This window comes from Sesamum indicum, linkage group LG7, assembly GCF_026168435.1.
Source record: "Sesamum indicum cultivar Baizhima isolate 11 linkage group LG7, ASM2616843v1, whole genome shotgun sequence".
Taxonomy (NCBI): Eukaryota; Viridiplantae; Streptophyta; class Magnoliopsida; order Lamiales; family Pedaliaceae; genus Sesamum; species Sesamum indicum.
The window spans coordinates 4,282,601-4,301,067 of NC_142663.1; the positions used below are offsets into that span (position 1 = coordinate 4,282,601).

At 32.5% G+C, this 18,467-nt stretch overlaps 1 protein-coding gene and 1 long non-coding RNA gene across 2 annotated transcripts; one reads left to right on the forward strand and one right to left on the reverse strand.

Annotated features, from left to right (window-relative positions):
* Window positions 1-6,418: 6,418 nt before the first annotated feature.
* Window positions 6,419-7,553, forward strand: LOC105165937 (protein PHOSPHATE-INDUCED 1). Its single transcript, XM_011085089.3, has one exon. The coding sequence runs from the start codon at window positions 6,500-6,502 to the stop codon at window positions 7,436-7,438; it is 939 nt and encodes a 312-aa protein (XP_011083391.2). The 5' UTR covers window positions 6,419-6,499; the 3' UTR covers window positions 7,439-7,553.
* A 4,293-nt stretch (window positions 7,554-11,846) lies between these two features.
* Window positions 11,847-15,911, reverse strand: LOC105165938 (uncharacterized). Its single transcript, XR_848119.3, has 5 exons — window positions 15,771-15,911; window positions 13,312-13,595; window positions 13,095-13,213; window positions 12,569-13,010; window positions 11,847-12,488 (listed from the first exon to the last, which is right to left on the reverse strand). It is a non-coding gene; the product is annotated as an uncharacterized LOC105165938 (long non-coding RNA).
* Between the last annotated feature and the right edge of the window lie 2,556 nt (window positions 15,912-18,467).

Genomic DNA, 18,467 nt, shown 5'->3' on the forward strand with positions numbered 1-18,467 from the left:
AGAAGACCTCGGCGTCAACGCCACAGACGGAATTGTGGAACGGGTGGACATTTTTGACATTTGTAATTGTATAGTTCAGTGTAATTTTTTACAATCGTACAACATAAATACACTATTACATTTGTACCCTTAATTGTAATTTTTTAAACTAATGCAATGTTAATTTTATAATTTTTTGGATTTTAATATGTTGTTAAAAATTAACTATATATAATTAATTTATACAAAATTATTTAAATAAAAAAAAAAGAAAAAATGCCAAGTCACGATTCAGAATCACGACACCAAGTCGTGATGCCAGCTTTTTAGTTTTTCTTGGTTTATTTGTTGACGAGTCGTGATTTTTTGAATCACGACTCATCATGTTTTTATTATGGTATTAAATAAAATTATATTAATATAATTTTTTTTTAATAATAAAAAATTAAATAAGTCAATATTTTTCTCCTAGTAATTTGTTTACAGAAGTAACTCCGATAAATGAAGAATTGGGAAATATTGCATATTACCCCCTTTGAATGGAGAAATCGCTAAATATTTATTTTTATTAATTAAATAGTAAAAAAATATCATATAATTATGAATTCTGTAAAGAAAGACCCTCTCCATAAAACAAAATGAAGAGTTATTTATACACACTGGATGTGTTAATGGAATAACTTTTTGATACTTTTTCAACCTTTATCCCTTTTGAATTGACAAAATTACATTTGTCTTTATTGATTTTGATTAATTGTTTATATTTGTCATATTTTATTGAAAAAATATATGACAAATGCTAACAAAATAGTATTCGTCAAAATTTATGTATAAAATTAGTATTACATTTTTTTTAAACAAATCCGGTATTTTATAACCAAGAAAAAATAAGGTAAAGTTCGTACAAAGCGAAAGGCATTACGATAGAAAACTAAGAAAGACCAACCTAGTTAAACCATCAACAAGCAACCAAAACTACCCTGATGGAAGCAGCCTAGATGCCCGGGATATGAGTGCCAGTGCTTCCTCCCAACAACCCTAAAAACTTCGTGCATTAGAGTTAGCCCACAACAGCCAGCACACGGTAAAAAAGAAGGCAAAATTGTTTCGACTAAGAATTCGTGTGCCCGCCGCATCCAAGCATCTACACCGAGAGAGTCATAAGCGGTCACACAATAGGGAACTAGAGACAATGCCAAGGCGAGTCTAGCAAAGGAGATGCTGCTAGGACATGCATGATATCCTTTTCTTACTAATCGCACAAGGCATACACACTATCGAACCTCAACCCTCGACGACGCAAGTTTGAGATGGTGGGAAGAACCTCCTGGCAACACTTCCAAGCAAAAAACAGAATCTTCCGAGAGGCCTTAGTGTCCCAAATAAAGCTCCATCCATGCCTCTTGCTACCCGATCCTCGACCGACCACCCCTGAGCTGGATGGATCCGAAGCCGATGAAGCCAAAAGGTAGACCCTCTTGACCGAGAAGGCCACCTTCGAATCATAGTGCCAACATAGCCAATTCGTCCTACCAACCGCCACTTTGGTCTACAAAACCCAATCAACGTCCATGCTATAAAAAGCTGCACGGATGAAGTCCTCCCGCCATAGCTTGTTGTGAATCAGAGGCAAAGAAAACCCTCAGTTCTAGCGAAACCAAAGGTGGGGTGCGAACCAAACGGATCGAGCATGATTGAGGGATCTAGGGATCGAGCAAAATTCGAACTCCTGCCATTGACCACAAACCATCGCATCCTATCACCAGCAAAGTCCTAGCCGACGCAGTAGACGTCAAGTGTAAGAGCCTCCTCCTCTCCCTACCACCTTGAAGAAAGATGCCTCTGGGTAGTATTGAGCACGTAACACTTTGTGCATCAAACTGTTCGGATTTAATTTAATTTTTTGTGTTGGATATTTTTGAAATTATATTGTTATATAAATTATAATAAATACAACTTCAATTTTGTATAATATTTTTAGACATAAAAATTGCATAATTAATTTACTATATTAAAATCTACAAACAAATAATATAATAAATTAAAAAAAAAGGGGTCGTCTTCCCCACGCCGGCCATCCCCTGCCTCCGCCTTCGCGCCTCCTCCACTTCTTCCTCCTGGCCTCCACCTCCCGCAATTTAGGGTGAGTGCTATGCGACAATATCGAGCCGTCAACGCCCAGATTCGAGCAGCAATAGGGGACATCACCCACTCAGATTTGGGGCGATGTCATCCAGGTGCCAACCCAGATTACAACGTCGCCCCCATTTGCGTTGGGCGGAAGAGAGGTCGCCGTAATCCAAGGGCGGCAACTGATATACATATATATATATATATTAAATATTTGTATAATTATTATATATATATATATAACCGTGTGCATATATATATACACTACAAAAAGATTATTTTATAGTAACAACTTTTGTAATGGCCATATTATTAATTTGTAATTGCTTTTGTAATGGAGACCCCTACTGTGGATTTTTTTGACATACAAAATATTTGTAACGGCTTGCTTGAAAGCCGTTATAATTTATAACGGTATTTTTTCCGAAAACACGTGACCAGTCAAATTGTAATCCAATGGAAAAAAATGAATTTAGATATGCTTTTGGAATGATCAATTAATTCTGATTTAATTGTTATTGAAAATGACCTTTGAAACACATATAGGTATAGTTGTGCTTGAACTTTGGCTCGATTTTTGGATTACACTTTCTAAGGGTCTTGCATTATGTTGTAATGATTTTTGTATCAAGTTTTAATTTCTTTTTTCAACAGGTTTTGTAATGGCTTTTATAATACCTTATGCGTATGTTGATTTTTGGTTTTGTATATAGCTTTGTTACTGTATTTTACACTACTTAGTAACGACTTTTGGGACAGTCTTTTCCAAAATTGATAACCATCTTTTGCACGATTGTTGTAACGGCTTTGGGATTATATTATAGTAATTCGTATTCCAAAAGCAGTTACAAATACAATGACAAATAAATATTTTTTTACAAAAATAAATTATTGAAATTTTTTATATGTAGGTAGTTTTAATTTCTTATATATACAATATTAAATAAAAACATAGAATATAACGAAAAAATAAAAATAATTTAATTAGAAAATAAAAATATTACTTTTTACATTGTATTTTTATAAATAAGAAAAATTCTAAGCTAATCAGCATCCCCTGGCTGCGTGTTCGTCATTGTCGTCGTCACCGTCGAGTACTAGAGGATCAATCGGAGGTTGGGGCACTGGAGGATTAGGCTAGGTGGGATCTATGTCTGCCTTTGGAACGGCTTTTGTAATACTATCTATAAAAAAAAAAATTGTCTCTAATGATGCGGTTTTTGTAACACCTTACAGTTTCTTGCGGTTTTTTCCATGATAAATTGTAATGACTTCTAATTTTCTCAAGACCGTTATAAATATTACACACCGTTACAAATATTATAGGAAAATAGTAACGGTTAAGTATATATAATATATTTTATAACGGCTGGCATAATGCAAAAAGTTGGCCGTCTCTAATTTAAGAAACCATTACAAAGTGTAACGACTGTAATTTTGTAACGGCTTTACAGATACAAAGAAATTGTAACAACTTCTTCAACGACTCTGGCCGTTACAAAAAAAATACAACCCTTGCATGATGTCATCACATCAAATCCGTTATAAATACGTGACAAAAGCCATATTGCCATTCCAAAAAGACCATTACAAATCCCCAATTTTTTGTAATGGTATATAACTGTGTGTAGGACTATATAAGTACAAAAATATATTTTACAAATCACTTAAAATCTAAGCCATTTATTTTTAAATAGAAAAGATTAATAGCTACTAAAATAAAGGTATAACGGACAGATCTCAACAAAAATTATGGAAGAGGTGCATGTGCACCATCTCAAAAAATACAAAAAGAATCTATATATAATAAAACAAAATTATTGAGATTATCCACCTAAGCGCCACGTATCCGCATATTTGGACAGTCTCAACGAACTCTATTATGCCAAATAGAATATAATATATTTTTTACATTAAAATAAGAAACTATTAGATTTCATCAAAAAAAAGATCTTAGCAATGTTATCTAACAACTTTTTGGATAAAGTGTTAAAAATATTGTTTTATCAAAGAATATGATGAATATTATCTAATAACTTTTTTAAGATAATGAATAAAAAACATTAATATTTGTACAAAAGATTCTAATCAATATCATTTTCCTTATTGTTTCTTTAAGTATATAAAAATATGTATATTCAATATCTATTTTGATGATATTATGTAGCATCTAATCAATATAATCACAAATTCCAAGGATTAATAGTATGTGTGATTTTGTGATGTGTAGGAAAATAACGACAAATTGCGTGTATATACAGCAATGCACTGGAATTGATGGGATGAGCAACAATATTATAATTGGTGGGATCATTGTTGCTTCCTTTAAAAAATATCAAGTAAAACTATCAATGCAAAAGTCGAACATTAAAGAGTTTCATAATATTAGATGGCTGAAATATTTGTATTCTTATATTTATCTAAGTAAGAATTCTATTAAGTATTCAGGAAACACGAATAATTTATGCAACAAAGACTTAAAGTGTTCATTTTTAATCATTCTTTTTATATAATCATGTTTTTTTAATAATATATATATATATATATATATTTGCCTTTACACATGCAACAAAAGGTTTAAAAAATTTGGATGCAATATATTATTAACAAATTGAAGATGAAGGAAACTCGATTCTTCTATCTACACAAATCAGTCGAAAAACTGGAAACAAATTCAACAAGTTTTTCGAAGATTTATGTTTTTTTTTATTTTCATTATTTATGATGAATTTCAGATGTACTGGTAGTTTAAATGAAATTTAATCTAATCAGTATTATTTGTTTATCTATTTTTTTCTAAGTATATAAAATAACATTTTTATCCAAAATATATGTATTTGTCTAGCGAATTAAATTCCTTTTGATTTGAAATATCATTAATATAAATTTAGTTATTGTTCATTATATCCAATAATATGAAATTATAATATATTTCGCCAAAAGTTTCTCTAGCACAAATTGCTCTACACAGATAAAAATTCATTTGCTTCGAAATATTAATAACATAAATTTAGTTATTATTTTTTATATATATAATTAATAATATGAAATTAATATATATATATATATATATATCTTGCTGAAGATTTTTTTAGCACAAATTACGGTATACTGGCACGATGAATTTTCTTTCCATCTTCACATTTTTCTCTATACTTAATGAAGAACTGCATTGAAAGAAATAATAAATATTTAATATAAAACAAATAGGGACAAATCCTAATATGAGTGGAGAAACAATGTAGATAGAGGAGAGTTTTTACAGTTGTTCCAGAATTATAATGTCTTGATGTGTATAATGTTTATCTATTTTTTTGCTCAATATTGTACCATAATCAAACCATGATTTAAATTAAGAAAAATATAAGAATCTTTTATTTTCTAGACATTTTCCTAAATAATTAATAACAACTCATTCAATTAAATAAAATTGATGATATTTTTTTATTTTTCATTACAACCACTACATAGAGGTTGTTTTATTATATATAGATAACTTTTATTCAACCTCATATAAGTAGTGTGCATTCTTAAATATTTATCATTATAGACACGATTAAAATTAAAAATATTCTCCGTACCTTGGCACAGGTTTTGTACTAGTTTTAGCTGAATTACTAAAACATATTTGTTTGGATTTGTTCTGGAGGTGATTTAAAATAATTTAAAGTAAGTGTGGTATGCTTGATATTGCTTTTTTGGAGTGAAAAATTATTATTTATTATCAAATCATGTCTTTTTTATATATTTATATATATATATGTGTATATACGTATTGTATTTTTTATGCGGTTTTTTTTAGATAAAAATTTCTATATATATCATGAAATTACGTCTCTTTTATATTATATTTATATGTGTGTTGATATATATTATATATAAAAATCCAAAATAAAAATTTCATACAGATAAACTATAAAAAATAATTAAACAAAATTAATTATGTTTTGATTCATTTGGGTGATTCGAAAACATGAAACCAAACCAAGCCAATTATCCCAAAAGAATTGAGGTTTACAGACAGCCACCCCAAGTCCCAACCAAACAAACAGGTGGGCTGTTGAGGAATAATATTTATAGCATCGAGATGCTGTAAGCAAGCTGTAACTATAGATGCATCAAGCTGTAATGCATGCTTTTTGTTCTGGTCTATACCCAAAAAAGCAACGCCTACCCGTTCAATACTGCTACTAATTAAACCGCGTTGCATCTCTCTCTCTCCTCGCCATTTACACGTAAATTCATGTCTCAACAATTCAAAATTTCCTATTCCCCCAACTACATGGTATCTCCCTTGTATAAATACCCTCGTCCTCTTTCAGTCTTCACCATCTCCACATTCAGAACCACCTCAACCTCTGACTTTCTCTCACTTCATTGTAAAACACAAATGGCTTCTACTTTTCTCACTGTGAAATTCTTAGCTCTCATTTCTCTCTTGAATGTCTGCTTTGCATCAAGAGCAATGCCCAGCGGTTGGGTTGAAGACCCACAAACCCAGCTGATCAGATACCACAAAGGCGCTCTTCTCCATGGCAGAATCTCCGTGAACCTCATATGGTACGGAAATTTCAAGCCATCCCAGAGGGCAATCGTATCTGATTTCATCACCTCCCTGTCCTCTTCCATGCCCGCTCAGAGCCAACCGTCGGTAGCCGCGTGGTGGAAGACTACAGAGAAGTATTACCACCTCGCTAACTCCAAGTCCGTCTCTCTCTACTTGGGCAAACAGCTCCTCGACCAGAGCTACTCGCTCGGGAAGTCGCTTTCCGAGAAACAGATTCTCCAATTGGCTTCCAAGGGTGAGCAAATGAACGCCATTAACGTCGTCTTAACGGCTTCGGATGTCACCGTCGGAGGGTTCTGCGTCAACAGGTGCGGATCTCACGGGTCTAAGAGTGCAGTCGTGAATGGAAAGAATTCCAAGTTTGCCTACATCTGGGTTGGCAACTCTGAGACCCAGTGCCCTGGATTCTGTGCCTGGCCATTCCACCAGCCCGTTTACGGCCCGCAGAGCCTCCCATTGGTTGCGCCCAACAATGATTTAGGCATGGACGGGATGGTGATCAATTTATCCGGGCTTTTGGCCGGAACCGCCACAAACCCATTTGGGAATGGGTTCTATCAGGGCCCGTCGGGTGCCCCGCTGGAAGCTACGTCGGCTTGCCCTGGAGTCTATGCTAAAGGGGCTTACCCAGGTTATGCTGGGGACTTGTTGGTGGACTCCACCACTGGTGCTAGCTACAATGCGCATGGTGCGAATGGGCGGAAGTACTTGCTTCCAGCGATTTACGATCCTTCCACTTCCAGATGTTCTACTTTAGTCTAATTTGTTATTTAGGAAGAAATAGTATAATACTGGATTTGTTGATTCATTTATTCTTTTGGTTTTGAGGCAAATTACTATGGTTTGCTTTTAGACAATAAAAGTTCTTGGTCAAATACTTTTAAGTAGTCCTACGTATTTATTTTTCATTCTATTTTAATACATTACTTTTCAAATGCATTATTATAAGATGGATAGAGTACATTTAATGTATAGGTGCATGATTAATTTTTTTCTTATACTTGTTAAATTAATTGACAAAGAAATGAAATGAATAACTTATTAAAATTATTATTTTTTTAAATTTAATGAATAACTTATTAAAATTATATTTTTTTAAATTTTAAATATGCATTAATAGAATCATTGATAACATTAAGAACTCCGTCTACTTGTTCTTAAGGATATCTCGGCTAATCCTTAGTAATAGGCCGTTTACTTTTTATTACCTTGGTCCGGTATTATCACTCTTAGGGTAAAATTACAACAACCTCCCTTCAGATTTGGTAAAATTATGAATATCTTCTCGTTGTTTGAAAAATTACCAATACATTCTTGATTTTAATAGTTGTCTAATAATTAGCTTAATCCGTTAAGTTTTCATCCAATATTTGGTAAACTGACCAAAATGCCCTTGTAGATTAAAAATTATATTTTATTTATTTTTTAAAAAAATTATATTTTTTATGGACTAAGTGGATGTTTTTCATTATTTTTAAAATTTTTCCATCCAAAAAAAATAAAAAAATTACAGTAAGGGCAAATTTGACAATTTCATACCTCCATCCAATGATTACATAATTTCATCAAACATAAAGGGGGGATACTTATAATTTTTCAAACAACGAGGGGTATTCGTAATTATGCCGAATCTCAGGGGAGGTCTTTGTAATTTACCCTTACTCTTATCTCGTAATTAATTATGATAAGCCTTGTATTATATGAAGGCAAGCTAATCGGCACGGAAACGCGCTAGTGGAAGCGAGTGAGAGAATTAAAACGTAAAAACTCATATATAAAGAATTAAGCGGTCCAACCAAGGGGTGTTCTCTTGATGTTCCCGGGCGTTCGATGTAGTATGAAATAAAAGAAAACGAGTTCATACAAGGCTATGGTATAAGAAACGTAAGAGATACATAAACCTAAAAACGGGATTTTACCTTTTCGATTCAAGTTTCCAACCGGCTAGTTGAGTTAAATTGTTCACCCAAGATGCCAACGGAAGAATCCTCCAAAGAAAATCCACACTACACCAGAATGAAAAAGACCTTCATTCCTTTGCTAGAAGAGATCAAAATCAAACTCTCACCAAGTGAGAGAGAAGGGGGCGGCTGAATTAGAGAGGAGATGAGAGTACTTTGTGTTGTGTGTATTATGTAATTATTACCATAGTAATTATACACATACACATATATATGTCTTGTATAGATAAGTGAAAATGTGTCTAGATATATTCCACATATCTATAAGGCAATCTCTCCATCTATATGGCATGATCCAGTCATGCCATATGGATAGAGTTCTAATTATGGCCAACGATCAACTCTCCTTGCGTCAATAGAAGTCAACCATATTCACTACCAAAAAAAAAAAAAGAAAAGAGAGGGATTTGGGGCGAATTTAGGAACGGCTTTTTTCTTTTTTTTTTCCTTAGGAATGGTTTGGAATTGATGGAATTAATTTCAACTGGATTTTAAAACGATTTTGGAACAGTTCACCTTCCGTCCTTATAGATGGCACCAAATATTTAGGAACGGTATTTTGTAACACATTGTTGGTGACCGTTCATAATATTGAATTTGTATAAAAAGTTTTTTTTTTTAATTGGAATGGATCGGATGACATTTGTAACGGTTATATTATTTATTGTGGGTTACTTTTGGAACAGTCTTTGTAATACTCATGCCTGAATTTTGGAATTGTATTTATTTATATTGATGATATATTTAGGAATGGTCATTGGAACGGTTTTATTATCAATCTTTGCAATAGTATTAGGCACGGTTAATTTTTTATTTGGAACAGTTTTCTGTAACTATTTTAGAAACGGTCAATCTTATTTAGAAAAACTATTTAAAACTGATTTGGCAATAGTATTAGGAACGATCAATCTTATTTAGGAATACGTATTTAAAATTGTATTAGCAATGGTATTAGAAACAATCATCCTTATTTAGGAACATATCTTTAAAATTATTTTAGCAATTGTATTAGGACGGTCAATATTATTTAGGAACACATATTTCGAATTATTTTAGCAATGGTATTAGGAACGATCATTTATTTAGATTTGTAATATTTTCTTTACAATTACTAAAACCGTTCCTAATTTTTTATTTTATAATAAATTTTTTATAAATTATTTAATATAAAATAAATTACTAAGAAATAATTTAATTAATGTATTAAATTTTAATAGATATTCAAAGTTATATATTTAATAAATTTTAATAAATAATTTAATTTATATATTACAATAAATTTTAATATATAATTAATTAATTTAATAAATTTTTAATTAATTATATTTATAAATTTAATTAATTAAATAAATATGAAATAATGGAATGTAATAAACATTATGATACATGAGTAATTAATAAAAAAAATATTATATTAGTATAAAATATCATCCAATTACAAAATTGAAAAAAAAAATTAAAACCTAATCTAAATCCTCATCGTCAGCGACATCTATATCGTCCTCGTTCGGGGCCAGAGGGTCTGTCGGAGTTGGTGCTGGGCCGCTAGTGGAGGCGGTCGGCTGTTACTGTCCCGCATCTCTCTCATCATGGCCATCATCGTCTCGAATCGACCAATGCAGTCCTCCATGGGTAGGTTTGGTTGTGAAGGTGGCGGTGGTGATGTGTAGGTCCGACTGGAGAAGTGGCCTCTAAAACAAGACTGAATATATGGCCCTTGTTCTTGTCCCCAACTGCAGCCAACAACATCTACTGCTCGGTCATCACCACCGAAGCCTCTGATTCGGTGGGAGTATGGTGGTTATTGTGTTAGAATAGGTGACCTGCAAGCCAATTAGATTAACATACTTGTAATCTATTTTGACAATAGCTTGATTCCATGTAATATTTTTTGGTGAATAAAATGAGTATTCGCTATTTGCATTTTATTTATTGTGCTCATTATATATGTTTGCAGTTCTTTTAAATATCACAACAAAGCCCATAGACCACTTCAACAACCATGAAATAGTTGGACTGTGCATTAAATAACGATCATTAAACTAACTGCCAGGGGTTGGGTCTTAAATGTTCTAAGTCGACGACCTCGAAAATGGGCATCGAGTGTCCTATAGAGATTTGCAATATGAGTTGCATTCATTTTATGAGTGTTGTTGTGTTTCATTGGCGACAGATGTGGGACGTCTATGCGATCTTAGAGGGTTGATTGGCTAGGTGTCAAATCGACTGAACTGACATGCGGAGATCGTTATATGGAAGCCTTGGAGGCTTGATCGGTATGAATTGAATTTCTGGCTCAGATAGTACGGGAGTAGTCTTCAAACTTGAGGAATCACGACAGTCACGTGTGTGCGATGATTGTATCTTGGATTTGTGCGAGAGATGATCGTGTCCCAAATATGATCATCATAAGCCTTGTCCAGTGCAGTCAAAGTATGTAACGAGGACGGTGAGTTTCAAGAAGAGGATCCGTTTGTTGTCAATACGTGATAGAGGTATCTCTTATGTACTTGGAGATGCGTTCACGCTCAATTAAGTTTTGGCTACAGTCATTAGTCGAATAGGAAAATAGATTTCTATGTCGAGCAATTTGGCATAACGCAATCTCAAATATTAAGCATAGATGCCTAGTCCAAGATGGGAGCTGATACCCAATTTCATGCCCCTAAACTACGGCCGGGAGACGGTAGACGAAAGGACCGTACTCGAACGGACGCAAGAGCCTAAAAGTTCACATGGATATTTGCCTAGTCTCTAGTGGCATGGACTGTTGCTAGACGTTCATCCATGGTGTTGGGCTTTCTTGATCAACCCTTATTAATTAAATTAGATTTAATTAATAAAAGTGTTTGACACTATCTAAAGTCTAGCTGAAAGGGGAATCTAAAGAGTCACACACAAATTATGGAGAAGGGATGAGAAATTAATTGGATGGAGGAGCCCAAAGACAAATTAATAGGATTAATTTATATTGGGCGTGCCCTTATTATTTTATAAATTGAACTTATTAATTAATAAAGGCTTATTACGCTCATGTATTTAATTGAATTAAATATATGATGGGCTTAATTAGGTGAATTTTAATTAAATTGTATTTAATTAGAATTAGTTGGGCCTTTCATTTTATCTCAATAAAATCAGCCAAACACCCTAAGTAAAAACTCATTGGATAATTCTAGGAAAGGAAATAATTGACTATGAATTCTCACTATTGGAAAGTGCTATGTTAGTCATTCTTTATTTAGAATAAATAATATATTATCTTATGGATTGTGGAATGAACCTAGACACATTCTAGTACATCCATACAAGGTATATATATTAGTGATTTGGAATAACTAATAAGATAATACAACACAAAAATAATTCTTACCCTAGAACACTCCAAAATCGGTGCGCCCCCCTCTATACACACTTGATCTTTTTTTTCTTCTTTGTTCTCTTCTAGCAAAGGGAATTAAGGGATTCCATATTCCAGTGTGATATGGACGCGTCTCTAGATGACTTCTATGTTGACGTCTCGCGTGAATGAATCAATGAAAAGAAGTTCGAAGTAAATCAAGCAAAAAGGTAATTCTTGATTTACGTTTCTTGAACTTTTCATTTTTAATTTTACCATAAGCCCCGGTTAGTTTCTATTACTTATTTTATTAACTACATCGAACGCTCGGGAACTCCAAGGGTACACTCCTTGGAATCATAATTTTATTGTATTCGGTATCTAATTTATGAATTTTTATTTACTGCTTCCGCTTGTGCGTTCCCAGGCCGATCCACTCGCCATTTTTTATCGCTTTCACACTGACCGTAGGCTGAGGTTAATGGTCCTTCATCAAGTTTTGGAACTTCTCCTGCAAAAAAAATAAAATTATTAGGACATTTTAACAAGAATTAATTTTTTTTAGAAAAATAGTATTAGTAAGGTACTTACTGCCACCTAAGCTGCCCTCGACTTGCTCCAGCCGCTGTCCTCCTTCTTCTTGTAGCATTTGGCGAATAGCTCCATCTGCTTGGGCGGCCGACCAAACTTTGCCTCCTATAAAAGAATAAAACAGTTGACAGAGGAAGATCCAAACTTTGCCTCTTATCAACTTCGTCTTGTACATGTTGACAGAGGAAGATCCCAAATGGTACACAGTCGAGGACGCTGTGGGGTTCACCATCCGATTCACCTTCTTCTTTGAGGACTCCTGCTGGAAGTTCTCACTGGCCTAGTAAGCTTGGAGTTGGAGCAATATATTGTTGGCCTGCCAAAGTGGCTTTCCCAAGGCTTGATCGGGTGATAGAGAACGTCATCTGAATGTACTTTTCGGCCCACATGTCGAAGACCCAAGATATGGACTCATTGTCACAGTCCCACCAGAGTAGGTCATCTACAATAAGAAAGTTGAACAAAATATTATTCATTAAATAATTTAGATTATAAGATAATATGAAATTAATTTTAATTACATTACCTTCATGCTCTCGAACCAGAAATGTCGGTGTCTGGCGGCTCTTGCCTCAAACATGGCCATAGGTGGGGAAAGTGTCCTTGCACCATTGCATTGATGCGCTCGTGGAAGCGGCTGTCAGACTTGAAATGACATGTTAATTAGTAATTTTAAAGATAAAATAATATGAAAAATATTCATAAACAAATTTAGCTCGCGTCATCGAGGCTGATATACTGACGCGCTGATGGTGCGGGGACTGGTGGTGATAGTGGTGGTGGTGGAGTAACCTCTGGTGTGGCAGACTGCTGCCCGACCTCCTTAACCGCTGATGCCCGCCAGATGGTTGAGCATCACTTAGAGTCTATGGGGCAGTTGACGGCCTGACCGTGTCAGGTGATGGAGGTTGTTAAAAGACTACTTCCCCAACCTGAGAAGCATCAGAGAATGTTGCTGGAAATGCCGGGCATGGCAGCGACCACGTCCACGATCACGTAGTACAGGAGGCGTACCACTAGACATAATCTATACAAATTATAGTAAATATTAGTTTTTGTAATTGTTGAAAAGATTAGCCTAATTCAATAATTTATGATTATTGTGCTCATTAATTATTTAAAAATATATAGTTTCTTTATATATATATACAAACGGGTCAAATATTGCTTGTTAGCTTCTTTAGCATATCATATGAACTTTTTGTTATAATAGTATTCAAGTTTATCCATTTTGTTTCTGTCAACATGGTCTTTTTTTGACAGATAAAAATGGATAAACTTGACTAGTTCTTCTGACAAAAATTCACTTGATGGGCTAAAGAGTTTAAGCAATACTCGATCCATTTGTATATGGCCACAAAGGAACTATACGTTTTTAATGACTCTTATTGGGAATATTGTTCTAATTTTTGACATTATTATGTAAATAATATTATTATTGGGAATGTTGGTCTAATTCTATGAATATTGACATTATTATGTAAATAATATTATTGATAATATTAGCCTAAATTTTGTGATTATTAAATAATATTATTATTGGGAATGTTGGTCTTATTTTATGATTATTGACTTGATTATGTGAATAATATTATAATTAGAATTATTAGCCTAATATTGTGATTAGCGATATAATTATGTAAATAATAATATTATTTGGAATATTAAGATAATTTTGTACAATTATTGACAGTATTATGTAAATAACATTAATATTGAAAATATTAGCCTAAACTTTGTGATTATTGACATTATTATGTAAATAATATTATCATTGGAAATATTAGCCTAAATTTTTTGATTATTGGTATTATTATGTAAATAATATTATTATTGGAAATACTAGCCTAATTTTGTGATTATTGACATTATTATTTAAATAATATTATTATTGAAAATATTATGATAAATTTGTGATTATTGACAATATTATGTAAATAATATTATTATTCAAAATATTAGCCTAAAATTTGTGATTATTGATATTATTACGTAAATCATAATATTATTGGAAATACTAAGATAATTTTGTGATTATTGATAATATTATGTAAATAAATATTATTGATAATATTAGCCTAAAATTTGTGATTATTGACATTATTATTGGAAATATTAAGATAATTTTGTAATTATTGACAGTATTATGTAAATAATATTATTATTGAAAATATTATCTTAATTTTTTGATTCTTGACATTATTATGTGAAGAATATCATTATTGGAAATATTAAGATAATTTTGTGATTATTTACAATATTATGTAAATAATAATATTATTTAAAATGTTAGCCTAATATTGTGACTATTGTCTTTGACATTATTATGTAAATTATCATCTACATTATAAAAGGCTTTCATAAATTACACAACTACCCAATAAGTTTCAGAAAAATTACACAATATGATAAATTACACAACTATACGATAAATTATACAAAAATTTCACAACTATACAATAAATTTCATAAATTATAGAACTATACGATGAATTACACAATTATACAATAAATTTAAAAAAATTACACAATATGATAAATTATACAAGAATTGTATAAATTCCACAACTAAACAATTCCACTTCACAAAAATTACACAAATTACACAAAAATTACAGAAGAATATTGTAATTTTTAGAAATATATTTTAATTTTATAAAAACTATATTTTAATTCTATAAAAATATTTTAATTTCAGAAAACTATTTTAATTTCTGTAACAAAATTTATAAAACTTTTCTAATTTCAGAAAAACTTCAAAAATGTAATATTTCATAAATTGTTGAATTTTTTTTCAGAAACATAATTTTTCCAAAAAATAGAAAATAGTTTTATGTAAATATTTTCTGAAAATGGAATTATAGAATAATTACAATAGTTTAATTTCTGCTAAAATTTCTAAAAAATATTTTAAATTCAAGAAAATATTTTAAGCTCTTTAAAAAAATTCTGCAAAATTTTCTTCAAAAAAATTAATATTTCATAAGTTTTTCAATAAAATTTAAGAAAAATATATTTTAGCCAAATATTTTCATAAATTATTTTCTACACAATTTTTTCAGAAATCATTTTGAAAAAATATTTTTAATATTTTCAGAAATGCAGTTCGAAAATATTTTTAGAAATATTTGTCCATATATTACTGAAAATATTTTCAGAAATATCAACAAAAAAAAGGACAAAAGGGAACAAAGAAACTCACTGCAGACGGCAAACAACGACCTTCAGCGGCAAATAGCAAACAGTGGCGGCGGAGGAAGGCGAGGCGATGACCGCGAGAGAGAGAGAGAGACAGAGGGTGAGTGTGAGAGTGAGGGAGGGAAGAAAAAATTGGCTAAATGTAATATTTATATTAACATTTGGAACAGTCAATTATAAAAAATTCATCCAGACTGTTCTAATTAAATAGAACAATGTCGTTTTATGTGTTATGGGTTAGTGTTCCTCGCACTTGGAACGATCTAGGAACGGTCAATTAAAAAAACTCTGTTCCAAGACTGTCCCTAAGTAAATATAACAATGTCATTTTATGTGCCATGGATTAGTGTTCTCGCACTTCAACTTGGCACGGTAGTTTAATTATTTAGGTTTTCCTAAACTCGTGCTAAATCAACACAAATGACATTGTTTTATATGCGTACGATGTCGTTTTAGTGGTCAGATAAACAGACTGTTCCTATATAATTACAATCATTCCTAGTTGAATGCCAATATTAAATTTTTTAATAAAATAAAAAAATTAAAATGCAGAAAAAACCGTTTCGAATATGTTGTTGATCAAAGAAAACTAGACCATAAATTTTTGTTGACAATTGGACACATATAATTCTTTCTGAAAAATTGATACATGTTTGGTAGAACAAGTATATTAGTATATCCAAATTTGTCAGTCTTACGTAGATGTTAGTAGTATTTTATACTGTTATACTGCATTACCTAATTAGATAATTAAAATTTTAATCAGACCGTTGGATATGATTATATCGACAAAATATTACATTCGATGAAGTTTTGCAACCTTTTCTTATATGGATACTGAGATATCGTATCTGATTTACAATCGATGAGTTTCAAAATCATGCAATTGTCAATCAGACCTAGTGATTTTGCATCGAACCGCAACATATATTCACAAATGTATAGAATTTATATGTGTTTAAGTTTGGAATTAATCGGGATCATAGATGTGGAGATATCACACTTGAAAAGTGAACAAGGAATTATTTGTTACTATTAGGAACGGTTCTGTTACTTATTTAGGCATGAGTTTTTTTACTATTCTTATTGGGAACAATATCTCTATAATTTAAGGAACGGTTTGCTTTAAATTTACCTTATGAACAGTCAAATATTGAATTAGCAGTCCTAAAAGTGAATTTCCTCCATTTTTTAGGTGGCGCCAAATTAAAAGTGTCTGGAATTCTTCTAGGCACGGTCAATTTAGTTTGACAGTTTCTATTTTTTGAATCTCTCTTGTTTTTCTGAATAAATTTGTAATAGTTTCAGGAACGGTCCTCTGTCTTACCGCGGCTGCTGGCACAGAGTTAGCCGATGCTTATTCCCCACGTCATTGCTTCTTCTCCAGGAAAAGAAGTTCACGACCCGTGGGCCTTCTACCTCCACGCGACATTGCTCCGTCAGGCTTTCGCCCATTGCGGAAAATTCCCCACTGCTGCCTCCCGTAGGAGTCTGGGCCGTGTCTCAGTCCCAGTGTGGCTGATCATCCTCTCGGACCAGCTACTGATCATCGCCTTGGTAAGCTATTGCCTCACCAACTAGCTAATCAGACGCAAGCCCCTCCTCGGGGAGTTTTTATTTATTTGCCGTTCCTATTGTTAAATTTAACATTATGTGCGTACAACGAGGACGATTATAATAGGAACGATTTTTAGGAACGGTGTTTTCTATTTATAACCGTTGCTAAATAAAATAAAATATTTTCTAAAAAAATATATAATTTATTAGTATTTTGTACAAGGATTATTTACAGATGTCTGATTACAAAAATGCTAAACTTTCAATCATAATTATGTCTTCTTCAGTCTTGTAATCCTTGTCAAAGCTATCTTCTTCAGACTCATCATCAGATTCACAACTCCCCGATAGGAATGTACTTGCTCCTTATTGGTTAGCAACAGAAAGCTCAACGACTAATCGTATACCATTTGGGTCATGCAGGTCATAGTTATGATTGTCCATTCCAACTTGTGGAGTAGGTATTGTCTCACCTTCTTGAAATGTAACTTTAGCCCATCGAGAGTAATCAATCGCTCTTCTGGCTTTTTTTTTTTTTTTTTGCAGATAGTCATCCAGTCCATTTTGGCTCTCTTCGTGCTAGGTACTCCATGTAGTAGACTTGTACTCTTGTTGTGCCAGGATGAATGGTTCGTTCTTTTGGTATACTTTTTTTAAGTTTACATCAATGAGGTTATAACGAGAATGTACCGTCATACCTCTCATGGGATCGACCCAATGACATTCAAACAGAATGATCTGCATGTTTGGAATAAGTGGATAATCTAATCGAATTATCTCTTAGAGAATCCCATAGAAGTCACCGTCCGTGACTATATATGATGAGCTTTTGACACACAGCACACAGTTCATAGTAGACTTGCTCACACTGTATAGTATAGTGTGGAAATTGTAGCCATTCACAAAGTAAAAAGAGAATGTTGTGATCTCAGCTCTAGGACCCCAATAATGCAACTTCAAGAGCCTGTTGTTCGTATAATTCAATTCGAATTTCACATGTGTTGCACATATTAGAGAAATCATGTATTAACAAATTACAGTTGTAACACAACTCAAAGGCATAATTCATAAGATACAACTTACATGATGTTTGAACCAATACTTAAATGGAGTAGCTACTAGCTCCTCAATAATTAGGTTCTTC